Below are 21,370 nucleotides of genomic sequence, written 5' to 3'. Positions count from 1 at the left end.
GGAGGGGGTACCTGTTCTTGATGGTGATGTCATTGAGACCCCGGTAATCGATACACGGACGTAAAGTGTTGTCCTTCTTGGTCACAAAGAAAAAACCTGCCCCAGCAGGGGACGAAGATTCACGGATTATGCCTGCCCGGAGCGCTGTGTCAATGTAATCCCTCATGACCTGCCTTTCAGGTAAGGACAACGGGTACAGGCGACCCTTAGGGGGCGTGATGCCCGGTAGCAAGTCAATGGCACAGTCATACGGACGATGCGGGGGCAAAGAGGCAGCCCATGACTTGCTAAAAACCTCCTTAAGGTCATGGTAACAAGAGGGAACCCGAGACAGATCAGGGAAATCAGAATCACAGCCTGGTAGAACCCCTACAACCTGAGAAGGAGGGGTACTACCAGGAGTAGACTGTAAACAATCGCAGTTCCAAGATAAAATTGAACCAGAGGACCAATCTACGTTAGGGTTATGCCGAACAAGCCAGGGATGACCCAAAATGACCGGGTGTCGAGGAAAATCAGACAGGAAAAACGTAATCATTTCAGAATGGTTATCAGCGAAAGTCACTTTAACAGGTGGGGTTCGACTAGACACAGAGCACAACGGATGTCCATTCAAGGCGACAGCCTGCAGGGGCCTTTCAAGAGGCAAAAACTCTAAGTTCAATTGTCTTGCAAATTGAGCATCCATCAAGTTAACATCTGCACCAGAGTCAATGAGCACCACCAGCTCAACAGTCTTTTCAGGAGTGGAGAGCTGGACAGTGGGGCTTGCACGTTGGATGTCATTAGAAAAGGAGGTGCAACTCACCAACGAAAACCTCCTTAGAGGTCCCTTCTTGTTTACTGGACAGTCGCTGACTTGGTGACCCGGCTGGCCACAATACAGGCAGAGACCCTCCCGAAAGCGGCGTTGACGTTCCTCAGGTGGAAGGTGGGCTCTGCCAGTCACCATGGGCTCCTCTGATGAAGCTGGTGAAGCTGAGGACACGTTGAGAGAAGAGTCAGGGGCTGACGCACGCCAACTGGAGCCACCATTAGCAGCGCCCCGCCTCCACCGGTCCGGAGGAGAAGGGAAGTCGAAACCTCTCTCTCGTTGTCGGTCTGTGAGCCTCTTGTCAATCTTGATCGCCAGAGCGATGAGAGAGTCCAAATCCTCCGGCAGATCCAGAGGGGCTAACAGATCCTTGAGTTCACTGGAAAGACCACTCAAAAAGGCATCAAAAGGTGCTGATTGATTCCAGTCACATGCAGCAGCCAAAGTACGAAATTCAATAGCATAATCAGCGACACGTCTCCTCTTCTGCTGCAGCTGACATAGAGCTCTGGCAGCCTCCCTCCCAGGCCTGGTGTGCTGAAAAATTTGAGTGAAACGCTTAGTACAAAGATCAAATGACTTACAAATGTCCGCGTCGCGCTCCCACTCGCTCGTGGCCCAAGCCTCGGCCCTGCCCGAAAGGTGGGAGATGAGAAAAGCAATCTTGGCTCTCTCCGTGGGGAAAGAGAAGGTCTGCAGTTCAAAGTGGAGGCTACACTGTGTCAAAAATGCTTGACAATCACCAGAGTCCCCAGAAAACCTCTCAGGACGAGCAAGATGAACAGATAGGCCAGGGGATGCAGAGAATATTCCAGGAGTCACCTCCACCTCGTTACTCTGGGGCTGCGGCATGTGGTTCTTCTCTGGAGGCTGGGTTGAAGAGGTCTGGAGCTGCTGCACCTTCTCCACCAGGTAACTGAGTTGATCACTGACAGAGGTAGCAAACTGATCATGTCGAGCATTGAGTTGCCCCATCTCCTGGTGCAGTAGACTCATCTGTTGTTCCTGTTGGAGGAGCCTCTTCCCCTGAGCCCCCAGGGCCCCCAAAACTGAGTCAGAGCTTGCTGAGTCCATTTTTGGCCAGTTTGTACTATCACAGCACAAAGAGGACTCAAATGCAGAGCTCACACAGTTTTAATCAGCAGAAGGGATTCCTGGCAGTACAGCACAACTGAACAAGTCCAAAACTAACTAAATACACTTTCACAAAGTGTTACTGAGAGCAGGTTCACAGTACTCAACTGAAGAAGACAAACTGGCAAAGGAAACTGTTGCAAAGACGCTTAAATGGAGAAGCCAGGACCCAGGTGCAAGACATGAGGCAGATTAGTGAGGAGCCTCATGTCGTGAAGCTGCCTGTAATGAGACAGGAAGTGAATGCACAAAATAAAACAGGAAGTACCAAAAATACAATAAAACCAGAAACAAGACTGCAAAGCACTCAACCTGCAGAATCACCCATGACAACATCCTTCCTGATATGCAGGATAATCTCGAAACTAAACATTCTTATCAGCCGCCTCAGTCCAGCTGTTGCAAATGTTTTACCTCAGAATAAAATATGAAAAACAAAATTACATTCAGAAGTATGGAAATGTTTTCTTATCTAATTACTACATAGTTTTTGATCCAAAGATGTATACTTTGAAAAATCTAAATGAAAACAAAAATGCCAAATTTGAAGTGAAAAAGAAATTGAAACATATCTGTTGTGATTCTTCAATTTTTACATTAATGGTATATTTTTTTACAGTAAGATGCCCAAATTTTTATTTGAGACCCGCCGAACGGCATTGAATTCACAGATAAAAAAGATGTGGGTTCAACTTTCATTTTGGAACAATTTTTCAAGCAAGGGAAGGGAATGATCTGAGCATGCAGGAGGACTGACCCATCATAAACCTTTGTCGGCTGTGCTGAAGAGAAAGGTACAGAACCAAATTATTTAATTAATTAGCTGCACGTTCTCCTGTTCTCTGTCCTCCGGGCCAGACACACACACACACACACCACACACACACACACACACACACACACACACACACACACACACACACACACACACACACACACACACACACACACACACACACACACACACACACACACACACAAGGGACTGTCTCAGCTGTTATTTTCATTAAGGAGTGTGCACGTACAGCATGCACGCCTCGTGCACAAGCCTACTATTGAAGCTGCCGTTACACTTTTGGCCTGAGGGGGCAATCTCGAGCATAAAAATTCTAAACTCCGTAAAGTCCCTTTAAGACAGACTCATAGACACACCTACAGCAAAGTTATCAGTCACTGCATGACCAAAAAGGAGAAGACAGTAACTGGAGAAATTATTTTTCACAGCACTTTCATAGTGTTTTCCCTCTGCAGAAGAATCTAGAACGTGTGTGGTAGATGATGTTGTGAGCTCAGCACCATGGATCATTGTGAGAACAGGGAAGAGGATGTTCCTGATGGCTTCTGGAAGCCTGGACAGACAGACAGGTTTGAACATCTTTCTGCTACAAACAGGTAATCCGTGTGTGTGAATGGTGTGTTTTAAAGCGCCTTGGGGGGTTGTGGAACTCCAGAAGGGGCTATGTAAATAACGACTACGCTCAACTGTTATGTCTTTGTGTATAATAGTAATGTATTTAGGTCTGAGATCATTTGATAGTTTCACGCTGAAGAGTAAAGTGAATTTTATTTTTCGTCAAAAACAATCTGCAGGAGCCTCGTTTATTCTGGATCTGCTGCTGAAGAGCAACTTGAACCAAGCTGCGTGTCCTTTAAGAGTTGTTGGTCATCTGATCGCTACATTGATTTTAAACAAAGACGTACGACTTCAGAAAGGTACGTTCGAGTGGAAAATAATGTTTGATGAACAATATTTAACAAGGGTTTGTCATGAAACCTTTGCAAAGATGGGAAGACAGAGGTTACGTGTTTGTCGTCTGTCAGATCTGCTTCAGACTTGCCATAAAATCACCTCTTAGAGGGAAGAGAGGCAGTTGTAAAACCATTCCGAGTTTAAAGGAAAAGCTTTTGCTGATCTTGTTTTTTTTACCCTTTTGTGCTGACTATAAACACTTCAAATGTGAATAAATCTGTCCATCCGTTTTCAGGCAGTGTTAAGATTTTAGCAATATTTTCTTCTATGAGCTGTTTCAAAAGTTTCCTTATTGTGACATCACAATAAGGAAAATTAGCATAGAATTCCTTCTCATCTGTTGACACCGGAGGAGCAGAGCCTCCCTAAAGTAACCCTGCTGCAGCGCTAACAATGAGCTAAAGCTAGCATGTACCAACTGATGCTAAATAAGCCACAAAGTTAAACAATTCACATTATTGGACAGAAATATTATTACTCACAAGTCCAGTAGCAACAAAACCAGGTCACCATCGGTCTGTGATTTTGTAGCCTCCATCAGCTCCCTCAGCTCCCTCAAGCAAATTTAGGCCAAAAATGCTGAAATTATGGCAGAGGAGGCAAGTGCCCATCTCGTAACCAGACGTTTGCAGGATCGAGTCCCACTCAGTCTGTTGTAGTCATTGTGTCCTGAAAACAGATGATTTACTATAGATAAACTTTTTAGTGTAGCAGCATTTCTAACTGCTTAATAAATAAAAATTCCTTGGTTAATTGTTTTCCTGTTCCATAATTATGGAATGATGTTTAAACGTGGACCGTAACAACTGACACATGCATTTTCTTCTCTCACAGGGATGATCCCAGAACACTGTCTGCAAAGAGGTGATAATATAACTGAATATTATTTAACTATCATGTATGAAAAGATTTAATTAATGAAACACTAAAATGCTAATGCAATGCGACTGGGTGGAGCCTAAACAAGGTGTATTCTGCTTAAGGTTCTATGGCAGATCTGCAGATCCTGAACCCAGCCAAGCGTCCCAAGCAAGTCACAGATCATCTGATCGCTACATTCACTTTAAGAAACAAAAGAGGTAAACAATACGGTTTTCTTTTGGATCTTACATTGTCATACCTCTTTCATTTGCGATGAATTTAAGTTATGGGCATCGCCTGCATCAGCAATACACAAGTTTAATTTGTTGTAGAGAAAAATACAAGTTTAAAACTTAAATATACATTCATTTTCTCATGAGCCTCAATGGATTTTTGATTATGTTCTTTTAACAACAAAGCTTGTCTAGTTGAAGACAAAAATGAGATATTTCCTTTACAGATCTGAGAATACATCAGTCTTAGAAAAACGTGATTTTGAGGCTGATCCTGAATCCAGCCGCACATCCCACACAAGCCACAGATCATCTGATCGCTACATCCATTTTAAAAGAAAACAACCAACTGTTCATGCTTAACCAGTGATTAGTTCATAGTAGGGCCCGACCGATATGCTTTTTTTGGGGGCCGATACCGATACCGATATAAAACTTTTAACAAAGGCCGATAGCCGATAAATCTCCCTCACAAAAAAATAAATACAAATGTTCTTAAGATTAAACCCTTCATTCAGCCGTCTTTTTGGCCGATGGCCGATAGAGTTAATGACCCCTATATCGGCCGATAATATCGGCCGGCCGATAATATCGGCCGGCCGATATATCGGTCGGGCCCTAGTTCATAGACTCTTTGAAAACATCACTAATAAATAATGATCTGATACGAGACACCAGCACAAACCAAACCATCGGGTTAAACAGTCGACTTAAGCACCAGCTGCTTTAACTCAGTAAGCAGGAGAGAGAGGGGACTGTCTTAAGCTTGGTTTATACTTGACACGTCCGCGAGGTCCGCACGGCTCGGCGCGGCAAAGTTGCGTCATTTTAACAACCCTGCGCCTCCGCACGGCCAAAACTTTCCGCACCTAGGAAATTTTCTAACCACGCGGACGGTCGGACGCGGAAAAACATGGCGGTCTGGCAAGAACTAGTACGGCAGAGGTTCGTAAATACAGACATTTGTATGATTCAGCTCTCAAAGATCACTGTGATCAACATGTTGTTAATAATTCTTGGAGAGAAATAGCTCGCACTGTCGGAAAAGACGAGGACGCTGTTAAAAATGCTGGAATGCCATGTTGTAAACAGAAATTTTTACTTCTACTATGGTGTAGTGTTGGATGCATGCCGTAGAGCTCCATGCTGCCCCCTACAGTTTGGGAGAATATTGGCTCTCCGCAGAGACAAGCCGCATGAACCATAAACGCTGCAAGTTGTGAAGCGCGTTCCATCCACGAGCCGCATCACCAAGCGGAAAGTAAATGCGTCAAGCATAAACCAAGCCTTACCTTTTCATTCTCAAAATGGTAAACCCCCCCCCCCCCCCCCCCGCTCTGTTGGATTATCTTTTACAGTGGTATAGGTGTCTTGTGTCTTCAGCTGCATAGTAGAAGTCACCCTCATGAACATGAATTATGTAAAATGAATAGTCTCGGCATGATGGAGAACCATTTTTAATAAATACCCCAGCCAGCGTGCATAGTTGTGGCCCGTATGGATATATATAGGCAGACTGTAGGTTTGCCAACAGGGTTTGTCTGCGGTTTCCATGGTGACCCCACGGGGTTTGCCCATATAGATTTCAACAATCCCACGTTTGTGTCAAACCGTCTGGGGCCCTCTGAAAACCCGTTAAAATCTATGTGGGCAAACCCCTGTGGGGCCACCATGAAAACTACAGACAATTCCTGTTTGCCCATATATGGGGCCCACTTAGGCTTGCTGGCTGGGGTTTTAATCATTATCTGCATATAAATATTATTGCTTTGCAAAAAAAAAAAGGAAGTTTGTGCGAAGTGGAAAATCTTGTAAAAGGGAAATGAAAGACAAAAGAAATAACAGAAATGAAAATGTGCTGCGATTGACAATAACAATAAACAAGGTTTTGCTGTGAAAATAGTACAATTTTCCCTTGAACTACAGCTTTGCCCAATTTCATGTCAAGATAAAACTCTTACCGTGTTAAGTGGTACAAATAATAACATTTGTTTTGATCAGGGTGAAGCTGGAGAAACATGAAACCAGTTGGATTCCATCACAGTGGAAATGCCTTCAAGAAAATCCAAAACCTTCCAAAGAAAAACGTGACTGCATCTCTGAAAGGTCGCGTTTTTAAAATCATGACCAGACAAAAGCAAAATGGCTGGTGAGGTGTTTTATTTACTTAAAATCAAAATGATGTCTCTACAGTTCAAGCCAACAGAGCTCAGAGGTTTCCAGTTGCCAGTCTACCCAGCAGCATCAAACAGAGCTGGACTCCATATTCGTGGTCCGTAGATGTACCAAACGACTTTTACTTCTGGTCAAAATCATTGTCCTGCAGTGATATGTAGCCCAGGACATGGATTTGACATTTGGCTTCATGATTTCAGTCTAAGGTTCTATTATGTTTCAGGAACTGGAGGAGAAATTTGGCACTTTTGTGAAGAATGAACTGCAGACGATAAAGATGGTTCTGAGTGCAGATGTCGCAGAATGCGCAGGTAGTGGCAAGGTAGGCGATGAGCGGATGTGTGAGAACAAAGACCAGAGGAGCAACAGGGAGGCATTGGTAAACATCACAGTGCGTTTTCTGAGGGAAATCGGGCAGGATAAACTGGCAGATCGTCTGCAAAAAAGTAAGATTTCTCAAAAACTTAAACTGCCTGAACAACGGCAGCTTTTCAGTGATGACATGGTGCATTCAAAGTACTCATGAACTTCTGATGTTTGTTGTGTCAGAAACTCTTGCTGCAGTCTGCCAGCGTGAAGTTAAATCTCGTCTGAAGCAAAAGTTTGAGTATGTGTTTGAGGGGATCGCTAAAGCAGGAAACCCAGCCCTTCTGAACCAGATCTACACGGAGCTCTACATCACAGAGGGAGGGACTGGAGCGGTCAGTGATGAACATGAGGTCAGACAGATTGAAACAGCATCCAGGAAAGCAGCCAGACCAGAAACAACAATCAGACAAGAAGACATCTTTAAACTCCCACCTGGAAGACACGAACCAATCAGAACAGTGATGACAAAGGGAGTGGCTGGCATCGGGAAAAAGCTCTTGACACAGAAAGTCGTTCTAGACTGGGCTGAAGACAAAGCCAACCAGAACATCCACTTCATGTTGCCGTTCACCTTCAGAGAGCTGAATCTGCTGAAGGAGAAGACGTTCAGCTTGGTGGAACTTGTTCATCACTTCTTTACTGAAACCAAAGAAATCTGGAGCTTTGAAGAGTTCCAGGTTGTGTTCATTTTGATTGGTCTGGATGAGTGTCGACTTCCTCTGGACTTCCACAACACCCAGATCCTAACTGACCCTGGGAAGTCCACCTCAGTGGATGTTGTGCTGATAAACCTCATCAAGGGGAACCTGCTTCCCTCTGCTCGCCTGTGGATCACCACAAGACCTGCAGCAGCCAATCAGATCCCTCCTGCGTGTGTTGGCATGGTGACAGAGGTCAGAGGGTTCACTGACCCACAGAAGGAGGAGTACTTCAGGAAGAGATTCAGAGATGAGGAGCAGGCCAGCAGGATCATCTCCCTCATCAAGTCATCACGAAGCCTCCACATCATGTACCAAATTCCAGTCTTCTGCTGGATCACTGCTACAGTTCTGGAGGACATGTTGAAAACTAGACAGCAGGAAGTGGTGCCCAATACCCTGACTGAGATGTACATCCACTTCCTGGTGGTTCAGATAAAAGTGAAAAAGGTCAAGTATGATGGAGGAGCCGAGACAGATCCACCCTGGAGTCCAGAGAGCAGGAAGATGATTGAGTCTCTGGGAAAACTGGCTTTTGATCAGCTGGAGAAAGGAAACCTGATCTTCTATGAGTCAGACCTGACAGAGTGTGGCATCGATGTCAGAGCAGCCTCTGTTCACTCAGGAGTGTTCACACAGATCTTTAAAGAAGAGAGAGGACTGTACCAGGACAAGGTCTTCTTCTTTGTTCATCTGAGTGTTCAGGAGTTTCTGGCAGCTCTTCACGTCCATCTGACCTTCAGCAAGTCTGGAGTCAATCTCCTTGAAGAACAGCAAACCACTTCCCAAGAGTCTAAAACAAGAAAAAGTGAGTCTGCAGAGATACTCTTTTACCAGAGTGCTGTGGACAAGGCCTTGCAGAGTCCAAATGGACACAGAGACTTGTTCCTCCGGTTCCTCCTGGGCCTTTCACTGCAGACCAATCAGACTCTCCTACGAGGCCTGCTGACACAGACAGGAAGTAGCTCACAGACCAATCAGAAAACAATCCAGTACATCAAGGAGAAGATCAGTGAGAATCAGTCCACGGAGAAAAGCATCAACCTGTTCCACTGTCTGAATGAACTGAATGATGTTTCTCTAGTGGAGGAGATCAAACAGTCTTTGAGTTCAGGAAGTCTCTCAGCAGAAAGCCTGTCTCCTGCCCAGTGGTCAGCTCTGGTCTTCATCTTACTGTCATCAGACCAAGACCTGGATGTGTTTGACCTGAAGAAATACTCAAATTCAGAGGAAGCTTTTCTAAAGTTGTTGCCAGTGGTCAAAGCGTCAAACAAAGCTATGTAAGTGCACAGGTATTTGGGTAAAGTCACTATTTCATAAGATATCTTTTCTTTGAACGATATAAGAAATGACATTTTCTCTTTTTTCCTTCAGATTGAGCGGCTGTAATCTGGCTGAGAAAAGCTGTGAGGCTCTGTCATTAGTTCTCGGTTCCCACTTCTGTAATCTGACGGAGCTGGACCTGAGTAACAATGACGTCGAAGACTCAGGAGTGAAGCAGCTGTGTCTTGGATTGAATGATGGTTTGAAGAATGCACACTGTGAGCTGGAAACTCTCAGGTCAGGCCCCACTAGTTTTTCTATCCATTCATCCATTTTTCATCCGCTTATCCGGAGTCAGGTCGCGGGGGCAGCAGCCTAAGGCGAGAGGCCCAGACTTCCCTCTCCCCAGCCACTTGGGCCAGCTCCTCCGGGAGAATCCCAAGGCGCTCCCTGGTCAGGTGAGAGACATAGTCCCTCCACCGTGTCCTGGGTCTACCTTTAGGTCTCCTCCCGGTTGGACGTGCCTGGAAAATCTCACCTCGGAGGCGTCCAGGAGGCATCCTGACCAGATGCCCGAGCCACCTCAACTGGCTCCTCTTCGATGTGGAGGAGCAGCGGGTCTACTCCGAGCCACTCCCGAATGGCCAAGCTTCTCACCCTAGCTCTAAGGGAGAGCCCAGCCACTCATAGAAGAAAACTCATTTTGGCCGCTTGTATCCGCGATCTCGTTCTTTCGGTCACTACCCAAAGCTCATGCCCATAGGTGAGGGTAGGAACGTAGATCGACCGGTAAATCGAGAGCTTCGCCTTCTGACTCAGCTCTATTCACCACGACAGACCGGTACAATGCCTGCATCAATGCAGATGCAGCACCAATCCGCCTATCGATCTCACACTCCAGTTTTCCCTCACTCGTGAACAAGACCCCGAGATACTTAAACTCCTCCACTTTGGGCGGGACCTCATCCCTGACCCGGAGAAGGCATTCTCCCCTTTTCTGAATCAAGACCATGTTCTCAGATTTAGAGGAGCTGATTCTCATCCCAGCTCCTTCACACTCGGCTGCGAACCGCTCCAGCGAAAGCTGAAGACCACGTTCTGATGAAGCCAACAGGACCGCATCATCTGCAAAAAGCAGAGACCTGATCCTCAGGCCACCAAAACGGATGACCTCCACACCTTGGCTGCACCTAGAAATCCTGTCCATAAAGGTTATGAACAGAATTGGTGACAATGGGCAGCCTTGGCGGAGTCCAACTCTGCCTGAGAATGAGCCCGACTTACTGTCGGCAATGCAGACCAAGCTCTGACACCGGTCATACAGGGACCTAACAGCCCGTATCAGAGGGCCTGGTACCCCATACTCCTGGAGTACCCCCCACAGGGCCCCAATTCCACAAAACGCTCCATTTTTCTGCATTGGCGCTTCAGGCTGCGAAGGCTGTCATTAAACCAGGGAGTAGGGTTCACTGCAGGAACTGATCTGGTTCTGACAGGACAGATGTTGTCCAGAATGGAATGGCAGTGCTTGTTAAACTGAGAAGTTAAGGAATCTGGGTCGTTATCAGAAGAACAGGGTGGAACAAAAGCAGCAGAAAAATTGCTAGCTGTGCTCTCATTAAGAAAACGAGAACTGACCATACGGCGAGAAGGAGGTGGGGACGCAGAAACTAACAAGCTAAAGGAAATGCAATGGTGATCTGAAATATAAACGTCCTCAGGACAAACACTGGCAAGTATGGGAAAAGGTGCTTCATATGTACCTAAGCCCCTGGTGTTTCTGTTGAAGCTTCATGTCAGTAAAGATTTCAAACCAGGTATTCTATGATGGAATACCTGATTTAGTGCCTGACAAGGCATTGGCATGGTTTCTGTCATTTACTCGATCGTCAAAGTATGATGTGGTTTTGTCGTTATTTTGTATTTCTACAGGCTCTCAGGGTGTCAGATTACAGATGAAGGCTGTGGTTCTCTGGTCTTAGCTCTCGACGAAAACCTCACACGTCTGAAAAAGCTGGACCTGAGTTACAATCATCTAGGAGAAGGGAGGAGAGCATCATTGACTTCTAGGCGAGACGATCCAAACTGGAGCCTGGAAATTCTTGAGTATGGAGAGGCCTGCTTTTACCACACATTGAATTTCTTTTTTACACACTGATTCAACATTATTTGTTTGAAACTGAAAGTGTTATCATGTTTGTTCTCGGCACCTTTTTAGATGATCTGAAAACTTATTTTTAATGTTTCATAAATAATTCGAGAAGAAATGACAATGGTGTCACTTCCTCGTCTTTGTCAATGTTGAAAGTTCCAACGTGGAGTCTTTAGAAGAGTGATGATGTCTGTTGTTTTATGTTAGAGGTTCAAACTCTGTGGTTTGATTCGCCAAACTGTACCCCGAAGGGATTTAGAGTTGATTCACAGTCTTCGCTGTGACGGTAGATAAAGACACCTTGAAGTAGATTCAGCGGCGTTATCTCCACGTGCTTAGCGTTAGCTATGCTACGTTAGCTGGTCAGCTTGGAAGCCCTGTTTAACTCCTTAAATTTCCAGGTTTAATGAACGCAATGGGGTTTTGTCCCATGGGCGGAACGCTGGGATGCTAAGGGGTTAATTGTTCAAATAAAATAAACCCTTCGACTATAGTAGACCTTTGGTACCAAGGCTCCCGTTTTAATTTGCCGGTATAATGCATGCACACGAAATTCACGTTGTGCTTGCCTTCCGCAATGTAAAGCTAGAATCTGCCGTTAGCTTTTACGGGTATAATGTGGCATAAAAGAGCACTCTGGTTAACAGCCTTTCGAGATGGAAAAACAGCTTCAGAACCGAAGAGGATCTGGAAGTTTCAAACTGTAAAACCACATTTGCTTCGCCAAGAATGTGTCATTGGTTGGGAATAAAACCACGGGTGATCCATCGTCTTTAGGATTTTAGCTTTTTTGGTTATAAAGTCGGGTTTAGAGCGTCCTTAACTCAATAACTCAAAGAAAGAAAGAAACACACAAATGAACACATCCACTCCCTTTTGAAAGTATGTAACTAATTTGAAGTGTTATGATTTGAAAAGGCTCGCCATTAATGTAGCGGTGAGAATTAGCTACAGCAGGGGTAGGCAACACTGGTCCCAGAGAGCCGCAGTCCTGCTTGTTTTCCAACTATCTTTGTTGTTCCTGCGGTTGATTACCTGGATCAGGTGTGTTCAGCCAATTAGAAGCTGCAAGTTCATGCATAGCTGGAAAACATGCAGGACTGCTGCTCTCTAGGACCAGGGTTGCCTACCTCTGAGCTACAGTATTTAAGTGATCAATAAGACGTGACATTCCATTTAAACACGAATCTGATTGATCTTTGAATGTGAGAATTAGATTACTCTAGGTAAAGCTGCACAATATATCGTAAATATATCGTTATCGCGATATCAGCATGCACAATATGCATATCGCAAAGAACAGATAAATATCACAATGAATGGTCAGCTCAAATGTTTGCTACACATAATGCATTCTGTCAATCAAACGGAAGCATGATGTTTTTTAACAAATGAAATAAAGCTCTTCACCCATTTGGCCAAATGGGCGGGTTGTCATAGGTTAGATGCCATAACTTTGATGGTTAGCAAACACCTGAGTTAGCTTAGTTCTGCTCTTTCTGCTGATTCTGCTTTTCCTGGGATCCACTGATTGCCTTTTCTTGTTCATTTTCTTTTTCTCTTTCCTCACATCTTTTGCTTTTCTCATTTTTATGATTTTTTTTTATTTCTTTGTTTTTGATTCTTTCTGTTCCTGAGTTAAGTTTGTATTTATCGCAAGTAATATCGTCATCGCAATATTAATCACTGTTATCAAATATAGCAGGTTTTCCTAATATCGTGCAGCCCTAACTCTCGGTTCTTTGACTATTCAGGAAACACACACCATCTTAATTCAGACAGGGTCAAGAATATAGTTGATAAAAATGAATTTAATTCTATTTTTCCTAAACTAAGTGAGTATACATAACAAAATATGAATGAAATGCTGGTTGTATAGATAACAGACAATGGATGTGTAAGGTTTTGGGCTCAGACAGAACCTCTGCCTTGTCACTCACTCAGGATGTTACCAGCTGTTTGTCCACAGAAGAAAAAGCAAGAGTCCAGGATGTTGCAGAGCTCTGACTTTTTATCTTTTTTTTTTAATGCAAACAATCCATGACATTGGGGCATGGATTCCCCTTAACAAGCAATCAACCGACCAACTCCAGCGCCAAATCCATCTGGCCTTTTCAAGCTACCTTAGAACCAACCATTATGACATGGGCAGGGGAAACAATTAGCTTGAAATCTTACAATCAATAAAGTACATCTCAACAAAATATTTCAAACAATCTATTTACATATTTCAATTCAGTTCAATTCAATTCAAAAATACTTTATTAATCCCAGAGGGAAATTGATTGCTGTAGTAGCTCAGAATAATAATAATAATCAAGTCATCAAAGAGTTGTTGTATATTACAGTGGCTGTTGGCAGGAAGGATCTCCAGTAGCGGTCAGTGTTGCAGCCAAACTGAAGAAGCCTCTGACTGAAGACACTCTTCCGTTGTCGGACAGTCTTGTGAAGAGAATGCTCAGGGTTGTCCGTAATTTCTTGATTCTCTGGAGAATCCTTTGCATCGTCTCCTCCAGCGGTTTCGAAACTGCCGAAACTCTGGTTGAGTCCTTGAAAGGGCTTGGAGTTCCTCCATCTTGTTGGCCAGTGATCTCACATTGCCCATTATGATCGATGGAAGAGTTGGTTTGAATTTCCTATTTCTCTGTCTCCGTTTTGCTCCCGCTCTGCACCCACGCTTCTTGCATTTTAGCTCATTTGGGATTTGTGGCTTCAGTTGAGGTATTATTTCAGCCTTTCCAATGTTAATCAGCTGCTCCCGATTGTAAACCAGCTTGTTGCCATGGTTACGCATCGTGACAAATGCTCAAAAAGTGAAAATAGCTAAAAAATAGCTGTAAAAATCCTCCAAGCTTCACAGCACCAGAAACAGAAAAGTAAAGTGTCCAAAAAATACAGTTTTTCTGGAGAAATTAGAAGAAAAGGCAAAACTTACATATAGTCAACAGAGCTACTCCAACATGCAGCCGCCCAGAGGAGCGCAGTTCCGGGAAAAAAAAAACCCTCCTACCTTAACTCAAAAGAACAAAAACAACAACTACACTTAAACAAACACACGATACCCCCACCCCCCACCCCCCACCCCCACCCCCACCCCCTCTCTCTCTTCAGTCAGTCAGTTTCTCCCTCAGTAGAGCTGATTAAGCACACCAAGAACTGATCATGGCTGCCTATCAGGACGAAAGGCAGCCAGAGTGGTGATTTACTGGACGTCGTGGCTACAGGGATCCCAAAGAGTCGCAGTTCCCTTTGAATTCAGATTTCTGATCCGGCCTTGAGATGCAACCACGGTCCGCACGTTAGACGTTCCCCATCTGAGGTGTTGGGTGGCTTTTGTCTGATGTCACTTGCAAGCGTTGCAGAGCAGTGTTTTTACCTGAGGTCAAAGTCAGGATGTACCATATTCTTGCTCAACGGTCGGCTGAACCAGGAGGCAGCTGGAGAACTGATGAATCAGGAAGTGATTTGTGTATTGATCAACTTTTTTTTTAAATAAATTTAGACAAGTCAGGATTTGACAAGTTTAAAAAACATTACCAAAGACCTCAGAGAATCACACCTTCACTCAGATAATTAGGGGTTCATTCTTGTTAAAACATTAATTCAGCTATTATTACGAGGTGTGAATATATTGAGATTAGGGCCCTGTCCACACGTAGCCGGGGATCTGCCAAAACGTAGATATTTTTCTAAGTTTTGGCCTGTCATCCACACAAAAACGGAGTTTTTTCACACGAAAACAGATCTTTTTAAAAACTCCGGCCAAAGTGAAGATCTGCGTTTTCTCCGTTTTGGGTGTCTGCGTGTGGACGGACAAAACCGGAGTTTTAAGGTCCGCAACGTCACTTTCCACGACAAAAAAATGCTGACATCACGTGTGCGACCTGTGTTTACACTAGCCGACAGCATGGAAGCCCTCAGAGCTGCGCTCGCTTTATCAATTGTCCAAGCGCTTTTTGCTTGTTTGTTTTTGAAAGCAGAATTACTGCTCCTTGCGGAAGACCACAGACGAAGGACGAGGTTAAGAACGGGGTAAGTACTGCCGCCTACAGGTCTGGCATGTCCTCAACAACGTATTTATCCGGGTACGTGTGGACAGAGTTTTTTTTTTAAACGCGGTGGTGTGGATGCAAGTTTTTGGAGGGGCGGATATTTGTTTTTAAACAACCCCGGCTACGTGTGGAATAGGCCTAAATTATTAAATCAACAAAAATTAATCTGGTGTCATTTAAGACCTGAAATGAATCATTGCAGGAAAAATATTCATTTTAGCCCATCATTGATTAACGTACACGTTATTAAAACACTTTGAATTTAAACATCTTGTTCATTCAAAAACATTTGATTATATCAACCTATAAACACGTAAAGTCATTCATGATTCAGCGAAGATGAACTTTATTCAGAGAGTGAAGGTCTCGTCTTCTGCCAGCTTGGTTTCAGCTGAGATAAAGGGATTCAGGAGGAGGGTTTATTATGGCGTCCCTTCTTGGCAACCAGGTCTTAGAGCAGTATGTTTACAGAAGAAGAAGAAAGTATCATTTCTATAGCGCCTCTCAAGATAAAAATCACGAGGCGTTTCACAAAAACAAAAAATGTAAAAATATAAAAAAGCATTTAGAAAATGTTTTAAAATATATTTAAAATTAGCAAAAATACACAATTGTGATTAAAAAATGTTAAGAAAGAGAGAGAGTGAACAGGAAAGAGGGAAATCAGTGGATCCTGAGGAAGGTGAAAAAGGTGGGGAGAGCAGAATAAAGAGAGAGTGGTGAAGAAGGTCACACAAAAGCCAGCTTGAACAAGTGAGTCTTCAGCTGCTTCTTAAAGGAGACCACTGAGTCCACTGATCTCAGGCTCAGGGGGAGAGAGTTCCAGAGCACAGGCGTTCTGAACCACCTGTAGACGGTTCAGGGAGGTTCTGCTCAGACACGTGAAAAGAGAGTTACAGTAGTCTAAGCGTGAGGGGATGAAGGTGTGGAGAACTGTCTCAAGTTCAGAGCGAGACAGAATGGAACTCAGCTTAGCAATGTTTCTGAGATGGAAGAAGGAAGAGCGAACAAGAGAACTGAAACGAGAATCCAGGGTGAGAGCTGGGTCAAAGGTCACGCCAAGATTCCTGACGGAAGGTTTGGTGTGAGAAGCAAGCTGACCAAGAGATTCTCTGACTTTGGGAACCAGCTTGTCTGGGGCACAGATGAGGATCTCAGTCTTATCTTCATTCAGCTGAAGAAAACTCCCAGGTTTGGAGACCAGGACAGTTATGATGTGTCAGGACGTGTGGCACAGTTCGTGCCTGCAAGTCAAATTCTTGACTTCTGGTCATTTTGATGAAATACTCGGCCATTTGGTACGCTACATCTGGGCTGGTCAGTGGGGATCAACGTGTTGAGTAGGCCTACTCTAACTGCCTTCTGAAAAGGTCTTGAGAACAATGTGATGTCTGCGTTTTCATGCTTAAAGAGAATGACACACACTCGCCTCCTTCCAGGGTGGAGCCTGCTGGACAACGATGGTTGACACCAGGTCTGAGGAAGTGTAAGTGTGTTTCTCGTTAGATCCTCACATTTAAACTGCCCCGTCACTCATCCATGAATCATCATTAAAGTGTGACGAATTACAACTGGGTCGTTTGTTTTCCTCCAGATTCTCATCAACTCACGATCGACGCGGACACCGTAAGCAGAAAACTCAAACTGTCTCACAACAACCAGATGGTGGCACATGGGGAGGAACTTCAGACGTACACTGATCACCCAGACAGATTCGATGTAAAGCCTCAGCTGTTGTGTAAAACCGGCCTAACTGGTCGTTGTTACTGGGAGGTTGAGTGGAAAGGAAGAGTAGATGTATCAGTGAGTTACGGAGGAGTCAACAGGAAAAGAGAAAGTCTCGGCTGTATGTTTGGGCAGAACGATCACTCGTGGAGTTTGAGGTGTTCTGATTCTAGTTTCTCTGTTTGGCACAACAACAAAAAGGAACCCATCATCTCCTCCGTCTCTCACAGAGTAGCAGTCTATGTGGACTGTCCTGCTGGCATTCTGTCCTTCTACAAAGTCTCCTCTGACTCACTGATCCACCTCCACACCTTCAACACCACATTCACCGAAACTCTTTATCCTGGATTCATGCTAAAACCAGCTTCCTCCGTTTGTCTTCATTGAGTTGCAAGAGAAATACTCAGTTGTGTACACCCAAAATCTATAAAACTCAATAAAATATACGAGAGAGAGAGCCCTGTGTAACGTGATGAAGGACCTCTTCCAGGTTATTTACCCTCTCCACACAGATGCCTCTGACACACGACTAATCTGCATGAGACTGTCTCAAGGTCATGCATTTGCTTCTAAACTGCTTCTTTCCAGCTCAAGAGAAGAATTAAGACAAAGGACTTTCCTTTTAATAAATCAAAGAACTCTATTTTTAATAAAGCTAATCAAACAAAGTGTTAGTCAATAATATAATGTCCGAAATGACAATGTTATGATTAATATGCTTTAATAAGTAATATGACTTTAATCTAGCTGCACTAGACACACTGATATACATAATGTAAACGCACGGCACATTGCTTACTCATCCAATCAGAAACTTTTTTTTTCCTTTAGTCAATATTTTTGTTCTGTCAATTTCTTAATTTTTGTTTGACTGTCAAAGTGTTTTTCTTGATAATTTTAAGAATCTGACTCAGTAAGTTTTTCTTTTGAAACGAAATTTTTTCTTTCAATGTCTAAAAATTTGTTTGATCTCCAAAGTGTTTTCTCTTGATCCTATTGGCACAAATCTAATTCCATACATTTTGGATGTGGTCCAGTGTGGAAAGGGAAAGTGAAAATCTCAAAGGCCAATGAATGTGACTCTGGTCCGCATTCTCAGGAGCATCAGATTATTATGCTTAATGACTTATACATGTGTATGTAATCTCAATGATTACTGCTGTCTCGTTTATTTCTTTAGGTGTAATAAAGCTGTTTGCATAACTTGCTTTTGTTCACGTTACTGTTAAGCACTTCACTTTTATTATGTCTGTAGCAGAAAGTGACTCAGATGGTAATTTTTTCTTTTGAAACAAATTTTTTTTCTCTCAATGTCTTAAAATTTGTTTGATCTCCAAAGTGTTTTTTCTTGATCCTATTGGCACAAATCTAATCCCATACAAACCCCATTAGCCCTGACACAGACCACACAGCGCTACTGCTGGAAGTGTAGGGCGTCGGGACACATGCGCCAGCGAAATCCACCGAGGGCCTAGAATGACGAGACCCGCACGGACCAGAGTCAAAGACCCCTTTCTGGTTTCCTTGACTCGGGATGTTCCCAGAAGCTCATTCATCAGCGCCTGGTCCACCCCAAAGCGGTTGGGGAATGTGTCAAGCGTGTCATTAAAATGTATATGGTTTTGTATCTGACAAGGCATAGGGCCGATTTCTTTCTCTTTATTCATCCAGACATTATAGTTTGAAGTACTTCTGTCAGAATATCTGTGTTGTTTTGTACTCCTATAGGCTCTCAGGGTGTCGTATCACAGATGAAGGCTGTGCTTCTCTGGTGTCCGCTCTCAATAAAAACCCTTCATGTCTGAAAGAGTTGGACCTGAGTACAGTTCTGGGAAATCCGGCACAGCAAGCATCAACTTCTCCTCCATGTTTGCTCGGAGATGTACGGAGCATCCTATCCGCTCATTGGTCAGTGAATGAAACCTCTGTTGATTGGTCCTAGATGAAAAGCTGAAAATATTTCAACTTTCTGGGATCGCGTTGCAGGGTCGCCTGTGCACGACACATGCACGAGTGCTAAATTTCACACGCACGTTTTTCGCTTTTCGCTTGGTAGGAGGAGACCCGCGATTATCAGGAGGATGTCGCCTCCCATGTATCGAGCCCATAACACTGTTGGTTAGTGCTGACCAGCACTCAGTACATATTGCATTGAGCTCTATGGGACGGGGGCGGCCTTAGCAAAAATGTATATATGTATTTCCTACATTATATCTCAGCACATGATAAGACAATCACTTTTGTGGATTTGTGAAGAATCATGCATAATTCCTGAAAGGGGAAAACTCCAGACACCAGCTTTAATGGTATGAAAATTAGATCGGCATTTCTGACTCAAGAAACAAAAGTGTGCCCACTTGTAGGGTTAAGATGTGGTCAAATAAAAATTGTTCTCAAAATCTTAAAGCTTTGCTTTTTGCATTTGAAGGCAAATTGGCGTAATATATGTCCCTAAGCAGGGGTATCCATACAATTTCAGGTTGCAACCAATTTTTGAAACAACCATCTGAAATGACTATGCTCTACTAATAGTCACTCATCCATTTGACATTCACGTGGTGAATTGCTGAAACCCAGTGTGGAAGATAATAGGAACCATGATGGATGAATAAAGCCTAATTTGCACTTCTCTGTCAGCTCCACGAGGGAGGGACATGCACAGAGATGTTTTGCCTTCGGAGTTCCCCGTCTCCTGGGGAGTGTTGCAAAGCATGGACAGGAAAACAGGGCGTAGCTGTTCTGGGTACATGTATCTGGTCCAACATAGTGCATTTACCATTGTGTTTACATTGTGCTTTTGGTTTTTCAGTTGCTTTTTAACACGGACAATTGTATCCCTTATTCTCCTCCAACTCTTCATGCGCTCACCATCTCTAAACCCATGTTTCCCGTCATTTCCATCCACGAATAAAATGCTTGCTGCGCATTTTTTCACTCCTCCAGTCACGGGTGAATAAAACATATAGTTTTTCCACGAGGTATTCTTCAAGCTTCTTCGGGTCTGCCGCTAGATATCTTTGGCTTTCTTTATGTTTTTGAGGCTACAGCTGTGTCCTGACCAATCACAAGCCTGCGTTCTCCGTCTCGTCGGACGGGTGTTTAGGAAAGAGAGCTCTACTCCACCCGTCCTTGCGAGTCTGCTGGAGAGCCCTCGAAAGGATGGATAATGTCATTGCATGTCGTCCCGATAGGCTTAAGGCTAAGTATGACATGTGGCACAAGTAAATCAACAAAGTGGCTGATGTCCACAGGTCCTACCAGTGGCTAAAAAAGGCTGCTGGGCTGAAGGATGGTACAGAGGTACCTATCGTAGCAGGACAAGAGCAGGGTCACAGGACAGGAGCCCTCTTCTTCTGCTTGAGAACACCGTTGATTTCTGTGGTGTAACGTCCAGAAATGGTTAGTTTTCACCTACATATTGATCTGCATGCCACCGGTCATCTACAGACATTATTCCATCCTCTAAAGTGGATTTTAAATTATATCTCCCAACAAGCCAGAAGACTCTGCAGCTCTGAACACAGGAACGGCCTTGAGCTTCCCCTTATCGCTTCTACAGGATTCCTCCTGCCTCTGAATAAAAGAACATTTTCAGCTCATATGAGTTAATTAATCATGAAATGAAATGAACAATGTGTTAAATGAAATGTTTTGATTAATCTGTGCCTAAGCTAATAAGGTTGAAATGAATATTGTCCTGCAATGATCCATTTGTCTGATAACCAGCGTACGTGACTGGACAAGCTTATTAGCCATACACTTATACACAAGACGAGATGGTAAAGTTAATGTAATTTCATGCACATAGATATGTTCTTACCCACAAATCAGAGAACCTTCTATCCGAAAGAAGGCGTGATGTTCTGATGGTTGTTTTTTAACACCTCTTAACATGGCACGTCCCGATTGGCCAGGTAATGATAATGTGGGAATATTAAAACAGAAACTTGCTGAGTGATTCAGTTAGTTTTTGAGCAGAACTGCGGTCTGGCCACCGGGGGAAAACTCTAACCACCGCATCTCTTGACAAGCTGTCACACGCTGACGCTGACACAGTAAACGGTTCCTGCGGAACAAAGCTGATACAGTTCAGACTCCTTAACCCTCCCACCGTCACTCAAGAGGTTAAGTAGGTTGTTCAGTA

At 43.9% G+C, this 21,370-nt stretch overlaps 1 protein-coding gene across 1 annotated transcript; it reads left to right on the top strand.

Moving 5' to 3' along the window:
• Positions 1-2,785: 2,785 nt before the first annotated feature.
• LOC107381018 (NLR family CARD domain-containing protein 3) lies at positions 2,786-18,433 on the top strand. The gene is made up of 12 exons (XM_054743179.2): positions 2,786-3,340; positions 3,539-3,661; positions 4,533-4,562; positions 4,682-4,777; positions 6,794-6,898; positions 6,986-7,064; positions 7,191-7,413; positions 7,517-9,314; positions 9,409-9,594; positions 11,230-11,403; positions 16,941-16,987; positions 17,096-18,433. The coding sequence occupies exons 1-12, from the start codon at positions 3,246-3,248 to the stop codon at positions 17,611-17,613; spliced, it is 3,474 nt and encodes a 1,157-aa protein (XP_054599154.2). The 5' UTR covers positions 2,786-3,245; the 3' UTR covers positions 17,614-18,433.
• The last annotated feature ends 2,937 nt before the right edge of the window (positions 18,434-21,370 follow it).

The sequence above is a fragment of the Nothobranchius furzeri genome, chromosome 14 (assembly GCF_043380555.1).
Source record: "Nothobranchius furzeri strain GRZ-AD chromosome 14, NfurGRZ-RIMD1, whole genome shotgun sequence".
NCBI lineage: Eukaryota > Metazoa > Chordata > Actinopteri > Cyprinodontiformes > Nothobranchiidae > Nothobranchius > Nothobranchius furzeri.
The sequence above is the reverse complement of the archived record's forward strand: the minus strand, read 5'-3'. Positions and strand labels throughout refer to the sequence as shown.